The sequence below is a fragment of the Calidris pugnax genome, unplaced genomic scaffold, assembly GCF_001431845.1.
Source record: "Calidris pugnax isolate Ruff unplaced genomic scaffold, ASM143184v1 scaffold629, whole genome shotgun sequence".
In the NCBI taxonomy this organism is placed as follows: Eukaryota; Metazoa; Chordata; class Aves; order Charadriiformes; family Scolopacidae; genus Calidris; species Calidris pugnax.
In genome coordinates, this window is record NW_015093093.1 from 352,716 (window position 1) to 372,789 (window position 20,074).

At 43.9% G+C, this 20,074-nt stretch overlaps 1 protein-coding gene across 2 annotated transcripts in view; it reads left to right on the forward strand.

Moving 5' to 3' along the window:
• The window catches only part of FAM188A (family with sequence similarity 188 member A), a 61,476-nt gene extending 42,401 nt beyond the window's left edge, over positions 1–19,075 (forward strand). For both annotated transcript variants that reach the window (XM_014962817.1, XM_014962819.1), the window contains 5 exons: positions 6,391–6,463; positions 7,341–7,413; positions 9,279–9,366; positions 14,739–14,810; positions 17,994–19,075. In XM_014962817.1, the coding sequence (XP_014818303.1) occupies positions 6,391–6,463; positions 7,341–7,413; positions 9,279–9,366; positions 14,739–14,810; positions 17,994–18,143 (456 nt within the window). In that variant the 3' untranslated portion in view covers positions 18,144–19,075. The remainder of the gene's footprint in view (positions 1–6,390; positions 6,464–7,340; positions 7,414–9,278; positions 9,367–14,738; positions 14,811–17,993) is intronic.
• Positions 19,076–20,074: the final 999 nt, after the last annotated feature.

Genomic DNA, 20,074 nt, shown 5'->3' on the forward strand with positions numbered 1-20,074 from the left:
ATCAGGGAGATGCTCCAATCCTTGAATCATCTTTGTTGCCCTTCGCTGGACTCTTTCTAGTAGTTCCCTGTCCCTCTTGAACTGGGGAGCCCAGAACTGGACACAGTACTCCAGTTGTGGCCTCCCCAGTGCAGAGCAGAGGGGGAAAATGACTTCCCTTGACCTGCTGGCTACACTCTTCCCTATACAACCCAAGATACCATTGGCCTTCCTGGCCGCAAGAGCACACTGTTTACTCATTGTCATTTTACTGTCCACCAGGACTGGATTAAATATTCTTCATTCTTGCAGGACTAATTAAATTACAGCACGTTCTATGGTTGATAAATTATCAGAGTTTCTACATTGTTTTTAAGAAGAAAGATGGTACTACAATGTGTAACTCTTCCGTGTATCACTCAGCAGTGGCAGGGTAGGACTGTACAGCAGCCCGTACGCACACAGATTTTATTTTCGAGGGCAACAGGTCTTTGGGGGCAGGACCTTTGTAAAATGTCAAAGCCAGGATGCCAGTGTAGCTTAGCCATTATGTTCTGCTTTTGGTTTGTAGAATGAAAGCCTCTGGAATGTTTTCATGAAAACTTAAGAAGATCATTTTCTGCGTCTGAGGGTAAACATGGGATCTTAAAATAACTGGTACTACTGATGAGGATAACTTTTCAAATTAATACAAAATGACTCGTTTGTGTATCACAAGAGGAAACGAGTGAAACATGATTTTTGGGACATGTTGTACTTAGTTTTGGAAATAATAATTATAATTAACCATTGGGATTCCCTTATATGGAACCTTCGAGGCATAGGATACATGAAAATGCAATTCATGGGGCTGGGGTGGGGGATATATTTTGGCAAATGTGATGAAATATCAGCTTGGGCAGCTGAAGTATGTTTTTGTTAGATGTTTGTCACATTTTCAGCTTTGCTGCCTAAAGGAGGTATGTTACTTTTTTTTTTCCTAGATACAAATATGTGGGTACAAATAGTTGAACATTTAAAGTTTCTGGATGCTGGAAACATGCTAAGTTAGAGGATGCATGGGGTTTGTATGTATAGGATTAAAACCTTGCATTTTTAACTATTTATAGGACAACAGTCTCAGTGAAAGGTAAGAATTATTTTGAAGATGAGGAGGTGGGCTTTTTTGGTCATCTCTCCAAGGCAGGTAACTTTTCTAAGCTTCCTCCTAAACTGACTTGCTTAGAGTATCAGTAAATCACATTTAATGAATAAGAAGCATTAATAAAAGCATTAATATGTAATAATTGGAAGGCTTTACCATATTTTAAAGTTCAGTTGAAAGACATGGAGAATTTTCAGTATCCAGTACTGCATTCTGTGACTTATTCTCTAAGTTTCTCCCATGTATACATCCACTGAAATTACTAAGGACCTGGAAAACTAAAATTATGACAAATACACACTATTTGCAGTGAGACTTTAAAAAAAAATTGTTGGTAGTTGCGGGAGACTTATTTTAAAAAATCTATTTTGCATCACATGAAGCTATGGAAAGTACTACATTAACAAGAGAATTTGGGGAGGGAGGGGGGCGAGGAGGACAATGCAAATGATAGTCTTTATTCTTGGATTACATTTAGATTTTATGGCAAGAACTGCATACTTGTAAACCAGAGTAGAACTGTGTAGTTTGCATTTGAAATAATATGTCTGCACAGTTGGAAGTTACTTTGGTTATATCCTTCCATACCATGGAAATATGAAGAGTTCTCCTACCTCCATGAGCTGCTAATTCGTTAATAAGAACCTACCATAAAACTATCACCTCTTTGGAGTTAAATCCTGATTTCTAATCACTGGCTGTTTAGTTGTTACTATGATATCATCTATTTTAAACTGAGAACTAATTGCAATAGCATCCTGTGATTCACCAATAGGGAAATCTACTCGTACTTAATATATACTGACCCCCCAAAATGAAACTTTTTCAATTCTGGAGTATTCCAAATTATTTTAGCATTGGTCACATATTACCAAATTTTGTAGTGTACTGTACCTTATATTAATCGTATAAGCATGACCCGTTATAACAGAGTATTTACTCAACAACTGCACAACCTCACGTGTCGTTTGGCGTCACTGAACTCTTTGTGTTGATCTGTAGATGTTATTAAAGCACTATGGTCTCTTTATCTACAAAGGAGTTGAAAAAAAGTTTAGAACATGCATAAACTTGAAGTTACACTGTAAAGTATTGGTTTTCTGTAAGTGTTCTAGTTTATCATTTATTTATAAAATCACTGGAATATTTTTCATTAAATAGGGTGTGTGTTCCAAATTAGTCATATTTATGGATCTTTAAAATTACAAATTATCATAAAAATCTAGGGTTTATATTTCCAGTATATTAAAGCGAGCGTTTTACAAGTTATTCTCACTAAGAGAGACTTTTAGTCAAAGGGACTTCTCCCAGATGAGTTTCTCCTGTACCCTTTGGCACTCGGAGCACTGGGTTAGAGCTGTAGTTTATCCCCAGGCAGGGCTGCTTCTCCCCTAACCACGGGCTCCACAGTCCGCTCCCGGGGAGAGGTGGCACTGGAGCCAGAAGTCATTTCATCCTGATAAATGTGTCACGTCTCGGGAACTCGGAGAATTGTAGGAGACACGATTCACCAGATCCATCTGTATTAAGGATTTAGCGTGTTGGAGAGCTGCTTTTTGTCGCGGACGGAGTGATTAACTTCACTAGTTAGAATGAAGCAGAGAAATATTTATTAAGGTGAAACAGTGATTTAACAAAACCAGTAGTGTGATAAAAGCAGTGGTAAATGCGATAGTGTTTACAAGATTCGATGTCAGGGTACACTCTATTATTTACTGCACGGAGGACAGGGTCAGACAAGCTGTCAGGGAGACCCTCCCGTTGAGCCACGAGGTTCAGAAAGGACCCCCTTGCTTTCTAAACTCCTTCTCAGAGAGGAGTCTGGGTGCGGCTGGATCTAAGTCCCAGACTTGGTCAACGGTTTATGTCTAAAGGATTATATATGCACAATCAATCCTTTACATTACGTAGATAAAATTTCAAAGTTTAGCATGCTATGAGTCACTTACCGAGAGTCTGTTGTGGCAAGGAATCCCTCAGCCTCGAGGAGTAGAACCTTCAGTGAGCATCCTCACCAAAGGGGAGATCCTGGCGTGCAGCCTGCTGCGCAACAGGAGAGCTCCAGGGGCTCTGGGGCTGTCCACTATTTATACAGTAAGATAATTGACCTATAGTCTTATTTTCATGGCAACAAAATTTCTAGGTCCCCACTCCAGACAGTATTTTGACTCTGCTGCCAGCCATCCCCAAAGACCGGGTGCAAGTTCTCACAGTTGCTGTTGTGATGGCCGTGGTGGCCAAGGCCGGGCAGGAGCCGAGAGGGAGGGGGAGAGCACACCGCCACACTTTTTGGTGCAAATCTGCATTGTGTCTAGACTTGGCACCCTGCAGTGTGTGATTAAGTGTCCTACGGTTGTGTTGAAAGCTGTTTCTCTCCCGGTGGAGCCAATGCTTGAGGCTGGAGGCTGGGAAGCCTTTCGGAGTGGCTCCCTGCAGCATGGACACAAGGCCTCACAGCAGCTGGCTCTGCTTCTGCGTGGTGTGCTTCTAGGAGTGACCTGGGGATACCCATTCACAGATCACAGCAAACCTGATCCTTCAGCATATTCATCGATGACCTGGATGAGGGGACAGAGTGTACCCTCAGCAAGTTTGCTGATGATACCAAACTGGGAGGACTGGCTGACACTCCGGAGGGCTGTGCTGCCATCCAGCTGGAGAGCTGGGCAGAGAAGAACCTAATGAGGTTCAACAAGGCCAAGTGTAGGGTCCTGCACCTGGGGAGGAAGAACCCCAGGCACCAATATAGGTTAGGGGCGGATCTGCTGGAAAGCACTTCTGAGGAGAAGGATCTGGGGGTCCTGGTGGACAGTAAACTCTCCATGAGCCAGCAATGTGCCCTTGTGGCCAAGAGGGCCAGTGGGATCCTGGGCTGCGTAGGGAAGAGTGTGGCCAGCAGGTCAAGGGAGGTCATTCTCCCCCTCTGCTCTGCACTGGGGAGGCCACAACTGGAATCCTGCGTCCAGTGCTGGGCTCCCCAGTTCAAGAGAGACAGGGAACTGCTGGAGAGAGTCCAGCGTAGGGCAACAGAGATGATGGAGGGATTGGAGCATCTCCCTGATGAGGAAAGGCTGAGGGAGCTGGGGCTCTTTAGCCTGGAGAAGAGAAGGCTGAGGGGAGACTTTATTAATGCTGACAAGGATCTAAAGGGTGGGTTGAAGGAAGATGGAGGCAGACTCTTTTCAGTGGTTCCCAGTGACAGGACGAGGGGCAACGGGCACAAGCTGGACCATGGGAAGTTCCACTCCAATGTGAGGAAGAACTTGTTTGGGGTGAGGGTGGCAGAGCCCTGGGACAGGCTGCCCAGGGAGGGTGTGGAGTCCCCTTCTCTGGAGATCTTCAAGCCCCGCCTGGATGCTCCTGAGTGATGTGCTCTGGGCAGCCCTGCTTTGGCAGGGGAGTTGGGCTGGATGATCTCTAGGAGGTCCCTTCCAACTCCAACAGTTCTGTGGTTCCCCCCGCACACCGCGTCGCTCAGTAGTGTAGATGTTTGCGTTGTGCTCGGGTGGCCATGGAGCGGCCCTTAGGAGTGAACGTACATAATCGGTGACCCAGAGCCCTGGAAGACAGGGCAGTTTCTCCTAACTTTTTGTCTCATATAATACCCAATTTCCTGTACGGGGAAGCGAGGGGAGCTTTGTCGCCCTCATTGTATGCATCTTATGCCAGTACTAGCTGTGTCATTCATCTGTTCAAAGTAAAAGTGTTGCTTGTTATTTTTAAGTGTCTCTTGTGTTCCGTGTTGTCCCTGTTGGTGTGTCCTAGGCAGCTGGCTCTCATCCAGGAAGGTTTTGAAGTATATGCTGGGTGCCATTAGGTGTATACTTAAAATTCTTGACTGATTTAGAGTCAGCAATTAGGAGAAGCTCGATAAGAGTGAAATTCTGGTCAAATGTATGATTTGCTTCTGTTCTTTCCCTGAAGCACTTCTCTTAATCTGTTAGAAGAATAGTGGGTCATTTTGTATCTTCTAATTCTAAATTTTCTGATTTCTTTTCCGTGCCTTCCTTCCAATGAAGTACTACAGACTTGCAGGGTTTAGACCCAAGTTCACTGTTCATACAGGTGTAATCATGGTTGTCTCTTTCAAGAAAACCTGAATCATCTTCAGAAAGCAAAGTTGAGCTGAGCTGGAAATAAATAGAAAAGAAATAAAAAGAACAAAAGATTATGTATACTTTATAAAACGGTTGGAGGTAACTTTTTGATTTGTAACAAATCAATGTTCTTAATACAATATGAACAAAAGCAAGTTTCCCAGGGTTTAATGGTAGTCAGAGTCTGTCTTTTGCCTTCACTGTTCATAGCACAGCAGGAAACATCACTTTTTCACTTCGCCAGAAAGAAAAAACTTTAGAGGGGACATTGCCAAATGCAGCGTTCCCCTCTGAGCCAGTTTTTCATTTCCCTTTCTGTGTGTAAACCAACATAGGTGATGGTAAATTTGCAAGAGGAGATGTAGGATTTAAGTACTGCTGGCGAGCAGTTTTTGGAGCTCTATTTTGGAGTCCTGTGTTCTATTTGCATGTCAAGTCTTCGTATCTTTTCAAACTAAAGGATGTCTTGAATAGGTGCATTTCTTACCTGTTGTGCCACCTTTCATTTCTCATGAATAACTTAAAATGTTACTTTTTAATAACAATTTTTTTGGCATAAAGTCAGAGAGAGATGCTTTCAGCTGGTTTTGCAATAAAAGATAGACATGTACCTCTGCATATGTCTTAGAAAGCAGGATTGTATTTGAGATTTTAAAAGGCACAGATAAAAGTATTACAATAGCTACTACTGAAATCGTACCTTTTCACACAGCTAACAAATCTGGGTTCTCATTCTGTGAAATGGACTTTAAACATTATCTTACAGCTTTTTGTCTAAATAACTTTAACTGTCACAATCCATGCATAGTACACTCACTAAATTTCACTGGTATATGTGCATGTGTTTTCAGATACAAAGAATGATACTATAAATCTAAATCTCCACATAATACATGTAGTCTCCAAGTAGGTTTTGTGCCACAATATCTGCATGATAAGACTTTGTCTAGAAATTTGTCAGAAGTTTATGGAATAATCTGCAACACATTTCTTGATAATTTTACATTGCTATCAGCAATATTGCTAAATGATGTAATTTTTCTTCTGTTGTATTGAAATTTTTATAAATTTAGTGTCCAAACCTGTGTAGTATGGCTAAGTATTTCCTTATTAATCTTTATCTAAATTAAGAATATTATTAAATTTTTCTCTTTTTTTTTTTTCCCTAAGGATATGGCCCTTGTTGCTCCTGAAGCACCTTCAGAACAAGCTAGAAGGGTTTTCCAGACCTACGACCCTGAGGGTAAGGGCTGTAACTCTTGCTGAAATAAGATCTTATAATCGGCATGTACTTACTCAGTGGAGACAAATTCCTAATAGTAATGAATATTGCATTGTGTAGGGTGCCTCTTCAAAAACAGGATCATTATTTTCTAAAATTTGTTCCCAATACTACACTTTCAAATCCATTGTCCCTTCCATGCCAGGGTAATATGCTGTTTACATCTGAGCTGATTAAGAGATGAATGAAATCCTTAGTACTTAAGAATTCTTATTTTCAATACAGTAGTCAATCTACAAATGACATGAAGAAATTTTCTAAGAATTCTGTAGTAAGGGAAGTTGAGTACTGCATTGTGCAATAGGAGGTAGAGTTCTTAGAGAATAAGCTTTTTTAACCATGTAATGTTTGCAATTAACATAAAGCTTAAATATAATTTGATTTATCTTATATTCCATTTTTATAAAAGAACTGATCAGCTATGATTGCATTCTTTGTGAAAGTTTGCTCTTGCATGTATGTGGCATGCACTGAAATTTTCTTATGTTTTGGAAAACAGAGGATGTCTAACATACAGGTACTATTTCAGCAAGGCAAAAAAATCTACAGTTGTTATCCTATGGTATCAAATAGAGATTTCTATAAAGAGATGGAATTCTTAGCAAGTATTAAGCTTCTATGGGTATGAATGATAAACCTGTAATTTCTGTATTGCACTCCTCTTTTTTTTTTTAAAGTGGGAGACAAGTGTTTGAAACCATGTTTCTTCCAGAACCTCACCATTTGTTTGCAAATCTTAGAGATAAAGATATGCAGTATTTGTATTTTTGAATAAAATTTGTACTCTTGGAAAACATTTTGTTTCTTTTCCTAATGAGAAGCTTTGTGACTTCTTCAGATAATGGTTTTATACCTGACACTCTCCTAGAAGATGTAATGAAGGCTCTCGACCTTGTTTCAGATCCTGAATAGTAAGTATAATGATATTATACTTAATTACTACAGGTGGTTCAGTTAACCATATATAAATTATAATTTAGGATTTTTTTCTGTTTTTTTCTAGCTCGTATTCTGGGCACAGAATGTTACTTTGAAGTGTTGAAGTCAGCTTTAAATTAAATGGGAGGAATTCAAATTAAAATGTCTCTAACTTGGTAGTGATAACCAGAAGCCAAAAAAAAAGCCCTCAAAGTGACTGCATTGACTCTGTAGGGAGGAGCTAGGTGTGACTGTGTGTCTGGGTGTTAGTGAGGGTGAAACTGTGGGACAGAAGAGTCAACCAACCAAGGATTAGCACTAGATCTATCTGCAGAGTTGGAAGGTGAAGCTACTTCAGTTACACTTTTGTTTCCACCCATACTCAGTACCTTGTTGTGTTCAGAATTGACATTTGTTTCCAGGAATGGCACTTCAATTCCTAGGATTAATGTTAAAACTATCAAATGAGAAAGGTCCTTTATTTTAGGTTTTTTGTGGACAGACAGGAATAATACTCAGTGGCAGCAATTAACCTTCAGGGTCGACGCTTACTGTTTTGCCACTAAATGCTTCGCCCAGAAAAGAGAGTTACGTCCATCACCATTTTTACAGGTGGCATGTTCAAAACAGGAGATACTTATTTCTCGGATCCATAGTTTAGTTTTCATTTTGTGAGTGGAGTTTATGAAGTGCCACAAGTGCACATGGGTTCAAAGCCAATCAGGCACATGCAGGGTAGGTTTAGATTGAACATTAGGAAGGAATTTTTCACCGAAAGAGTGGTGGGGCATTGGAACAGGCTGCCCAGGGAGGGGGTGGAGTCCCCATCCCTGGCTGTGTTTAAGGGCCGTTTAGATGCAGTGCTGAGGGACATGGTGTAGGGGAGGACTTTGTAGAGTAGGGGAGATGGTTGGACTCGATGATCCCAAGGGTCTCTTCCAACCTCAATGATTCTATGATTCTATGGAAAGGAGAAAAATATCATTGTGTTTTAGCTACTGCCTCTGATGGATGATGTCTTTGAGCAGCAGACTGCTGGAAAGGGGGAGGGTAAACTGAGGAGATGACCGTCTGTTTGCCCTGTTGTACTCTGTCATAAGCATCCAGTACTGACCAGTGTCAGGATACTGGGCAAGAGGCTTTGTTGGTTTGACCCAAAGAGGACATTCTTGTGCACGGTCCAACTTGTACCTTAGGCGGGAGGATAGGTAGAGGCAAATAAATGTTTAAGCAATGTGATGCCTGTAGAAATAGATTGCTTAAATAGAAATAGAAAGTTATAATTTACATTCATTCGTACTGGCTTGAAGTTATACCACATTCATGCAGTAAGGCTCTCAGATTAGTACCATTAATATTTTCATTATTTATTGGTTTTGGCTTCTTTGATATCAAGGACGTGATATAAATGTGTCTGTTAAACTTCATTTTTTTTTTCAGTGTACTTAGAAAATCTTGGAGGCTTTTCAAATCTCCATTTGAAAACAGGTTGTTTGGCACTTACAGGGCTGTGTTTAAAAGATGACTGGTTTATGTTCAAGAACGCTTACAAGACAGCAACACGCCTTTTGGGCTGTAAACATGGGTTTAGATTCTATGGGTTTCAAATTATTTTACCAAATATGGTGGTCCTTCAGAATTACCATTTATTTAATTTAAAATAACAGATTACTTTTATTTAAAAATAACCGTGTTTTGGTAACTTGCATGCCATTCTGGTGCGGTTGTCACTTAGGATTAAAAATAGAATAGCATTGCTATACTTGGCAGCCAGTAGTGGTGGTAGCACAGCAGAACTTAGTCATGCAAGAATAAAAATGTCTTACTCATACTTTTATGCTCAATGCTCTTGTCACAGCGTAAACCTCATGAAGACCAAATTAGACCCAGAAGGACTGGGCATCATATTACTGGGTCCCTTTCTGCAAGAATTTTTCCCCGAGCAGGTAATCACTAGAGCTTTGTTGCTGCAGAGCCTTGTCTATTCTGCTTGTCTTTGAGATTCATTAAACACCGAGTGATTAAGCATCAGTATCACAGAGCTATTTTTAATGATAATAAGTATTGCATTCAGTTGACACAGCTGGGCAGCACATAAACTTCTTGTTTTACACAACAAACTGTAGGCTTCCCTTTTGCATAAGGTGTCCATGACTTGGTCAGCTTCAAACTGGAAGGAAACTCCATTATAGTGACAAATTCTAAAATTAACTCCAGGTAATACATAATCACTTTGTATATGAAATTGAACTGGTTCCCTACTCAAAAAGTTCATCTGAGTTAGTTTTTCTGACATCAAAGGACCATAGTGTTTGTATCAATATTACAGAGGTCTGCTGCAATCGCTAGCAAATGGAAAAAGGTTACAAACAGATTTGAAACTACTTTTGTGTATATCTCTCAGAATGTAAGATTTTTGGCAGTTTAACAAAAAGTCATGATACAGTTATGTTTAGCACATCACAGAATCATAGAACGGTTTGGGTTGGAAGGGACCTTAAAATCATGGAGTTCCAACCCCCCTGCCCTGGGCAGGGACACCTCCCACCAGACCAGGTTGCTCCAAGCCCCATCCAGCCTGGCCTTGAACCCCTCCAGGGATGGGGCAGCCACAGCTTCTCTGGGCAACCTGTCCCACAACCCTCACAGTGAAGAATTTTTTCTTAATATCTATTCTAAATCTCTCCTCTTTCAGTTTAAAACCATTCCCTCTTGTCCTATTGATACACTCCCTGACAGAGTCCCTCCCCAGCTCTCCTGTAGCTCCCTTCAGATATTGGAAGGCTGCTCTAAGGTCTCCCCGGAGCCTTCTCTTCTCCAGGCTGAAGAACCCCAGCTCTCTCAGTCTGTCCTCACAGCAGAGGTGCTCCATCCCTCTGATCATGTTTGTGGCCCTCTGCTGGACCCGTTCCAACAGGTCCATGTCCTTCCTGTGCTGAGGATCCAGAGCTGGAGACACAGAGCTCCAGGTGAGGTCTCACCAGAGCAGAGCAGAGGGGCAGAATCACCTCCCTTGCCCTGCTGGCCACACTTCTCTTGATGCAGCCCAGGATGGGGTTGGCTTTCTGGGCTGCCAGTGCACATTGCTGGCTCATGTTGAGCTTCTTGTCCACCAACACCCCCATCTCCTTCTCCTCAGGGCTGCTCTCCAGCCATTCTCTGCCCAACCTGTATTTGTGCCTGAGATTGCTGTGTCCCAGGGGCAGGACCCTGCACTTGGCTTGGTTGAACTTCATGTGATTTGCAGGAGCCCACCTTTCAGGCCTGTCCAGGTCCTGATGGGGAAGTCAGTATCTGCCAGGGTCATGGAAAATTATTTTCAAAGTCTCCATGGGTTCCATGTACTCGTTTAAGATGGCATCACCACTGAGGAGCGTGCGTGAGCCAAGCACCAACTGTCCTCTTCTCCCCTTGCCCTGGGTCATGTTTTCCTGCCCTCGTGGTGTCTCCCTCCTGCCACCAGGAACCTCTTTCTACAGATAACGTGGTAAAGCAGAAGAGGGAGCTGGGTGAGAGCTCTCTCTGCAGGTTTATGGAGGCTTGTTCCATGGCCCTGCCAATGCTTCTATTGGCAGAAGAGAGAGGGTTTCCCCAGTGACAGAAAGATTGTCTGGGGAGGCAAGAGAAGGGCTGAGGAGTGCTTCCCTGGAGACTTTTGTGGCTTAACGTGTCATTAAAACTATGTGGCTTAATTTTTACAACCAAGGAAATGTGAAACTAATATTTTTAAAATGTCTTCAGCAAGACTCTTTGCCCAGGGCTGTGCAGTGCTGTTCGGGGGTAGCGTCTGCACTGTGCTACAGGGTGGGCATTCAGAAACCACGAGAGCTGGAGAGCTGTACTGCCAAAGATGGTGGGGCCTGGATGCATCACTACGAGATGATTCATCATCCAGAGGAAAGAGCTCCAGTGTTCGTTTTCTCCAGATTTACAGAATTACATCTGTGTTGTGTATATGCCAGCTGTTTCTTCTTCCTTTCAGTCTGTATATCCAGAAGTGGAAATATCTTTACAATTGAATATAGCTGATTCTTATTTCTTAACAATCATATTACAATTGCAAATCTGGAAGAGTCCGCTGCTTAATTTTAGGCCCCAGCTGCTCAGAATGAAGTTCAGAAAGCCCAAGAACATCCTCCAGAATGGGCTGTGCCTACACTGCCCAGCTCTGCAGACCACAGGCAGCTCCAGGAGAAAACAGCCACCGCCTGGGGCCACTGCCCATGTTGCCCGTTGCCAAAGGGCCTCACTGCCTGAAGAAGGAATCATAGAATCATAGAATCATTGTGTTGCCCGTTGCCAAATGGCCTCACTGCCTGAAGAAGGAATCAAAGAATCATAGAATTGTTGAGGTTGGAAGAGACCCTTGGGATCATCGAGTCCAACCATCTCCCCTACTCTACAAAGTCCTCCCCTACACCATGTCCCTCAGCACTGCATCTAAACGGCCCTTAAACACAGCCAGGGATGGGGACTCCCCCCCCTCCCTGGGCAGCCTGTTCCAATGCCCGACCACTCTTTGGGTGAAAAATTCCTTCCTAATGTTCAATCTAAACCTCCCCTGTTGGAGCTTGAAGCCGTTCCCTCTCGTTCTATTGTTAATTACCTGTGAGAAGAGACCAGCACCAACCTCTCTACAGTGTCCTTTCAAGTAGTTGTAGAGAGTGATGAGGTCTCCCCTCAGCCTCCTCTTCCTCATACTAAACAGTCCCAGCTCCTTCAGCCGCTCTTCGTATGATTTGTCTTCTAGGCCCTTCACTAGTTTTGTTGCCCTCCTCTGCACTCGCTCCAGCTCCAGGAGAAGGGCAGCTGGAGAAAGGAGCACAGTCGAATGGTGGGGCCATCCCCACCTTAGTCACCTCGAGAGAGTTGGTGGAGGAGCCATTTCCCTGCTGTGAAGCTGGAGCCCCCGCGGCAGGGCCTGTCTGTCAGGTGCTGTCCCCCCGCCCCACCTCATTCCCTGCCTCCATTTTGTGGGACCTTCCCTGGCTCCGGCACAAACCATGGGAAGTGTTACTGCCTCGGGGGAACGGGCCAAACGATGGGAAGGTTTTGGGCTGGAACCTGCCAGCATCACCCACTGAGGGATTGCTGAGTGCACGGGTCGGTCGTCCCGTCTGTGGGTCACTCAGCCGGAGCCTTACTCACACTGAGGCTCCTTCACAATCCTTTCTGAAAGGGAAATTCTGCAGAAAGGAAGATAAACGTATTTCTTTAAAATACTGTGAGGCAAGAGCAGATGCCAGTGATGGCTGGAATTGTTGATGTTCCCCTTTAGACAATATTTGAACATGTAGCTAGTGCTCAGGAGATCCAGATTTGATTCCTCCTTTGCTAAGAATATTCAAAACCCCATTCTTACTCCATCCCAAAAGCAGGAAGGGATCTCAGCCTTCCTTTTCAAAGCTTGGCTCAGAAGAAAAATACTCAAAGATCACTCAGCCTGAGAGAGAGCCTGACTCTTTGGTGCTCAGGGAAGTCACCTGGAGACGAGGATTCCTGAACTCCTCGGGAACCCTTTTTTGGGGAAACAATTAAGGCAGAAAATTTTTAACATCCATGGGACAAGAACTGGAAAGCAGCAGCTCTTTTCCTTCAGGGTGAGCCTTCTTCCTCAGGGAGAAGAATAACTGCCCTCTCCTTCCCGGCAAAGCTTGGTGTTCACTAAATTTCATTGAATTTTTAGAGTTGGAAGGGACCATAGAGATCATCTAGTCCAACTCCCCTGCTGAAGCAGGATTGCCCAGAGCTAGAGCATGTTACTCAGGAGCATCCAGGCGGGTCTTGAAAATCTCCAAAGAAGGGGACTCCACACCCTCCCTGGGCAGCCTGTTCCAGGGCTCTGCCACCCTCACCGTGAAGAAGTTCTTCCTCATATTCAAGTGGAACCCTTTATGTTCCAACTTGTGCCCGTTGCCCCTTGTCCTCTCACTGGGAACCACTGAAAAGAGTCTGGCTCCCTCCTCCTTCAACCCTCCCTTGAGATACTTGTCAGCATTAATAAGGTCTCCCCTCAGCCTTCTCTTCTCCAGGCTAAAGAGCCCCAGCTCTCTCAGCCTTTCCTCATCAGGGAGATGCTCCAATCCCTCCATCATCTCTGTTGCCCTACGCTGGACTCTCTCCAGCAGTTCCCTGTCCCTCTTGAACTGGGGAGCCCAGCACTGGACGCAGGATTCCAGTTGTGGCCTCCCCAGTGCAGAGCAGAGGGGGAGAATGACCTCCCTTGACCTGCTGGCCACACTCTTCCCTACGCAGCCCAGGATTCCGTTGGCCTCTTGGCCACAAGGGCACACTGTTTGCTCATTGTCATTTTGTTGTCCACCAGGACCCCCAGATCCTTTTCTTCAGAGCTTGTCTCCAGCAGGTCCATGCCTAACCTGTATTGATGCCTGACATTCTTCTTCCCCAGGTGCAGGATCATTTTTTATTCATCTCTGCAAAGCAACTCGTGAAAGTCATTACCATTTCCCTTCCCGTTCCCCACCCTCCCTCTCCCGGGGGTGCCGGGTGGCTGTGAGAGACCCACCAGAGATAAGGGGTTTGAATCCCTTCAGAGGAGAAGGATGAATGAGGGCTTTTCATAATCTGGTGGATGTGCTGTAACCCGAGCAGATGGCTGCTTCTTCCAGCCTTCACCTCCACGTACTTAAAAACGGGAGAAGCTTTTGTTTGGAGCCCGGTCTGGCAGGCACAAAAGAGATGATATTACACGTGGGTTGTGTTTCCTGCCTCAGTGAAATGCAAAGCTTTTCAGTCCTTTTAGGACTAAAGCCTCGCCCCACCTGGCACGGGGAGGTTGACGACGGCAGCATCTGCTGCTGGGCCTCAGCTGAACAGGTGTCTCCACGATTCCTTTACGGTTAGGTAGGGTTGAGCATAAATTTACTTTTTGGCCTTCAAATAGAGTTGGAGATTGGATCTGGTCATTAGTAGATATTTAACTTTGTAGCATCCAAACAGCCATAAATTCATGCAAATGTGGCTACTGCGTAAGGTGTCTGACTTCAAAAATTAGGACAGTTTCAACACGGTCAGTGCTGAAGTTGTAGTTTAAAGTGTCCAGATGAACACAGAAAGTAATGACTCACTCTTGGGGTTGTTACCCATGAACTTACTGCCATCTTTTTTTTTTTTTATTTCTTACAAGAAAGGGTAAATGAACAAAGTCTTCAAGACAATGTCACCTATAAAAAAATTTTTTTTTTTTTACAATTTCCTTGAGTCTTCCTGTTGAAATGCATCTGTCTAGTCGTAAAGAGAAGAGACAGCCAGGGATGATGGATATGTCACGTGAAATTAACTGTCTTCTTTCCCCCAGGATTCCCGGGTGTCGGAGTCATTCACCGTTTACCATTACAATGGCCTGAAGCAATCGAACTACAACGAAAAGGTAAGATTGAAGAAACAGAAATCTAGCCCCAGTCACAATTAGTGTACAAAACTGACTATAGTTACGGGCAAAATGCTTGAACTTGGTGCTCAATGGATTCAAATCCAGCTGGCAGCCGGTCACTAGTGGTGTGCCTCAGGGCTCAGTGCTGGGACCATTTCTATTTAACGTCTTTATTGATGATCTCGATAAGGTCATAGGGTGTATCATCAGCAAGTTCACAGATGATACCAAGTTAAGCAGGAGTGTTGACTCCCAGGAGGATAGGGAAGCTTTGCAAGAGGATCTAGATAGATTGGATCACTGGGCCAAGATCAACGGCATGAGTTTCAACAAGGGCAAGTGCCAGGTCCTGCACTTGGGCCACACCAACCCCCTGCAGCACCACAGGCTGGGGGAAGTGTGGCTGGAGCTGCCTGGAGGAAAGAGACCTGGGGGTTCTAGTTGACAAACGGCTGAATATGAGCCGGCGTGTGCCCAGGGGGGCAAGAAAGCCAATGGCATCCTGGCTTGTATCAAAAATAGTGTGACCAGCAGAAGTAGGGAGGTGATTGTGCCCCTGGACTCGGCACTGGGGAGGCCACACCTCGAGTGTTGTGTCCAGTTTTGGGCACCTCAATCCAAGAGAGATCTGGAGGTGCTGGAGCGAGTGCAGAGGAGGCAACGAAGCTGGTGAGGGGGCTGGAAAACAAATCATATGAGGAGCGGCTGAGGGAGCTGGGGCTGTTTAGTATGAGGAAGAGGAGGCTGAGGGGAGACCTCATCACTCTCTACAACTACTTGAAAGGACACTGTAGAGAGGTTGGTGCTGGTCTCTTCTCACAGGTAATTAGTGACAGAACGAGAGGGAACGGCTTCAAGCTCCAACAGGGGAGGTTTAGATTGAACATTAGGAAGGAATTTTTCACCCAAAGAGTGGTCGGGCATTGGAACAGGCTGCCCAGGGAGGGGGTGGAGTCCCCATCCCTGGCTGTGTTTAAGGGCCGTTTAGATGCAGTGCTGAGGGACATGGTGTAGGGGAGGACTTTGTAGAGTAGGGGAGATGGTTGGACTCGATGATCCCAAGGGTCTCTTCCAACCTCAATGATTCTATGATTCTATGAACTTGAAACAGACTTTTTACAAAACTATTATTTAAATAATTCTCTTCCAAAATGATATATTTGGCGTTGGGAACTGCTCTGTGCTCCTGGTACCTGCCAGCTGGTGCAGTGTGTTGGTTGGCTGGACCACACCGCTGAAGCTCTGCGTTGCTCACGCTTATCCATGAGAAGTGGGGTCTGAAACGTAAAGGAGAATGGAGGTGTAACACAAACTACAAGTTCTAGAAGTAGCCCTACATCTAAATTGAGATGTTTGGAATTTTTTGGAAATATTTTAGTATCCCAGACTTGCCTCAAAAATCAGGGTTTTTTTTGCAGCTACTTAGGGACAAAAATGGCCTGTTTCACTTTCAGCTTTCTTGGAAGGAGGGGGATATGTGACACACCGTGACTGCTTATAAGTAAGGTCCTGAAATAGCATTTAGGGTAAAAAAATGTAAGGGGTTCACAGACTTAGGGAACAAAAATTACTTCAAGTAAGAAGACTCTTTGAGAAAATGTATAGATTCAGTCTTCAGAACTTTGGAGGTCCTTAAAATCACCCCTGTGGAATCTCCAGCAGTTTCATACCCCAAAATGGAGGCAAAAGCATTCAAAGATACATTTATCTTTACTATGGAACACATATACATAATCGAGAAAATTGAAACAAATGTTTGTTTTGAGAGGATTCTACTTACAGAATTTTAAATGCTGTTTTATGAATAGAGCTGATTTGCAACAGGAGTTCCATTCTATGGAAAGTTAATTCCAGGAAGTGAAGTCTAAGGAGAACAGTCCTTCTGAAATGAGAATATCAAACTTTGCACCTGCAGCAGTGGGAGATCCGTTGTCTGAGATCTGTGCTCACAGAATTGGTGCATTGCATTTCCCAGACTGGTTTTTTCCCCCAGGTTTGGTCTTTAGTGTCTATTGAAGTAACCAGTCACATGAATATGGCCCAGTTGGGATTTTCAAGCACTTGAGTCTGAGATTAGTGTTTTTTTGATTTTTATACTTCATTTCATTAAAAAAAAAACTATATAACTTGATGGATTTGACTTTTGTAGTAAATAAAAACCTATCCTAACAAATCCTCACCTAACGTGGTGAAAATAATCATAGAATCATAGAATCATAGAATCATTGAGGTTGGAAGAGACCCTTGGGATCATCAAGTCCAACCATCTCCCCTACTCTACAAAGTCCTCCCCTACACCATGTCCCTCAGCACTGCATCTAAACGGCCCTTAAACACAGCCAGGGATGGTGACTCCACCCCCTCCCTGGGCAGCCTGTTCCAATGCCCGACCACTCTTTCGGTGAAAAATTCCTTCCTAATGTTCAATCTAAACCTCCCCTGTTGGAGCTTGAAGCCGTTCCCTCTCGTTCTATTGTTAATTACCTGTGAGAAGAGACCAGCACCAACCTCTCTACAGTGTCCTTTCAAGTAGTTGTAGAGAGTGATGAGGTCTCCCCTCAGCCTCCTCTTCCTCACACTAAACAGCCCCAGCTCCTTCAGCCGCTCTTCATATGATTTGTCTTCTAGGCCCTTCACTAGTTTCGTTGCCCTCCTCTGCACTCGCTCCAGCACCTCCAGATCTCTCTTGTATTGAGGTGCCCAAAACTGGACACAACACTCGAGGTGTGGCCTCCCCAGTGCTGAGTACAGGGGCACAATCACCTCCCTACTTCTGCTGGTCACACTATTTTTGATACAAGCCAGGATGCCATTGGCTTTCTTGCCCCCCTGGGCACACGCCGGCTCATATTCAGCCCTTTGTCAACTAGAACCCCCAGGTCTCTTTCCTCCAGGCAGCTCCAGCCACACTTCCCCCAGCCTGTGGTGCTGCAGGGGGTTGGTGTGGCCCAAGTGCAGGACCTGGCACTTGCCCTTGTTGAAACTCATCCCATTGGCATTGGCCCAGTGATCCAATCTATCTAGATCCTCTTGCAAAGCTTCCCTCTCCTCCTGGGAGTCAACACTCCTGCTTAACTTGGTGTCATCTGCAAACTTGCTGATGTTACACCTCATGTCCTTACCATCTCATGGTAGAGTTTTTGAACAAGTAGGGTGATGTAACGGCTCGTCTGTTGTCAGGTCATGTACGTGGAAGGCACGGCCGTCGTCATGGGGTTTGAAGAGCCGATGCTACAGACTGATGACACCCCAGTCAAACGCTGCTTGCAAACCAAATGGCCCTACATAGAGTTACTCTGGAGCACGGATCGATCTCCCTCTTTAAACTGAGCCCCCGGCATCGACGGCATCGACCGGGGAACCCCTGAGGGGACACGGGGGTCGGCACCGGCTTGGGAAGGAAAGGGTGTCCTGTGGCTGTGTGAGGTCATACACTGGTATCATTGATGAACTGTAAATAATGATTACAAACACTTTTTCAGTGTTAATTGGAATATTTAATTTTTTTAATCAGATTGATTTCTATTATAATAGTTTGTCTTTTTTTGGCCACTGTAGTACTGTTAATGTGAGTTATCCTAAAATAATATTAAAAAAAAAAAAAAAGAGCCTACTTAAAAAGTCTTAACGTTATTTTTGCCATCTCGTGAAGATTTGAAATGTGCCTGATATTGCAGAATCTGCATATTAGACGTCAGATCTTCAAATCATAAAACATACTCTGCTTCCTCTGAATCATATAGGCATGTTTTATTATTTAAATTACCTTGGCTTACATTACAGTACCATAATGTGTGGACTAGACTGGCCTTTGCACTGGATATGTTTTAATGAGTTTAAATTTTTTGCAATTTTTCCTAAAATGTAATTTTACCTAAAGAGCTTGCACAATATGACATAAATATGATACATTTTTAGGAATAAGTATAATCCATAAATACTCTTTCTTGGCAGTTGTATATTACTATGGCTTAGGTATCGGGCATGTTAAAAGTGAACAGAAAATCTGAGGAAAAATAGATTTATTAATATTTATTTGAATTTGTATAAAGGAAATGTAAAAACAGCGGAATTTCTTGTTCTATAAACTATCTAAACTTATCATATTGCCAAATACCTCTTCTCAATTTGTCCAAACAGCAGTGTAAGCCAGCGTTATTGTATGTGTTAAGTGCATGAGAACATCTGCTATTACATTATTATATTCCTTTATTTATTATCAACTTGTTAGCTCGAAAATAAAATCTTTTTCCTTGAATCAGGATGTATTGTTTTCAATGGAGTTTCAATCAAACTTGTTTACTGCCTCTCCGAGATGACGCAAAGGGACTGGTGGGTTTAGAAATGTCAGGTTTTGAATCTCAGGGGGAAAAAAAAAAAAACAAAACAACAGAAGAGATTTTGTTGCATCTTCCCTCTGCTGGTAGAACCTGCACTATTGCCAGCGGGGCTGGATTGCACATTTGGAATAATTTACTTTCAAAAAAATGATTTTCATGTGTAAATAACAAGAATAATGGGGAAGTCATTCCCCCCCTCTGCTCTGCACTGGGGAGGCCACAACTGGTGTACTGTGTCCAGTTCTGGGCTCCCCAGTTCAAGAGGGACAGGGAACTGCTGGAGAGAGTCCAGTGAAGGGCAACAGAGATGATTCAAGGAATACAAAGCCTCACATAACAATTAAGTTTGAGGAATTTTGCCTTGAAATGAAAACCCTTTCCCTTTTCAGGCTGGTAGACATTGGGGGCATTAGAGCAGTGTCAAGCCAATAAATTGGGGAAGGGCAGGGAGCTGAGCTGGTAGTTACCCCTGAACTGTTTATCAAGCCCTCAACAACCCCCTGAATTGAGAGGCCCGTTGATTGTCCAAGATGTGTGGAGGGGCAAAAGCAGTTACTTTGGTTGGCTAAATCCTGAGTAACATGCTCTGACAAGCTCTAGGCAATCCTGCTTCAGCAGGGGATTTGGACTAGATGATCTCTATGGTCCCTTCCCACTCTAAAATTCAGTGAAATTCAGTGAAATTCAGTGAAATGGTCATGCAGGAAACCAAACTGGTTTGGTCCAAAGTGAGGTATGCGGTGTGGGGGAATCCGTTGGGGAATTTGCACTGTAAACCATGTCATGGTGGTGGAAAGAGACCATCCTTTGGTGACACTGGCAGAGACGTGCTCTGTGTGCAGTGTGTGTCTCTGGGCCAGGTCTGGCAATGGGTGAGCAGTCTCCTTCTGGCGGGGGTTGCCCGTGGTGGGCACGGTGCCC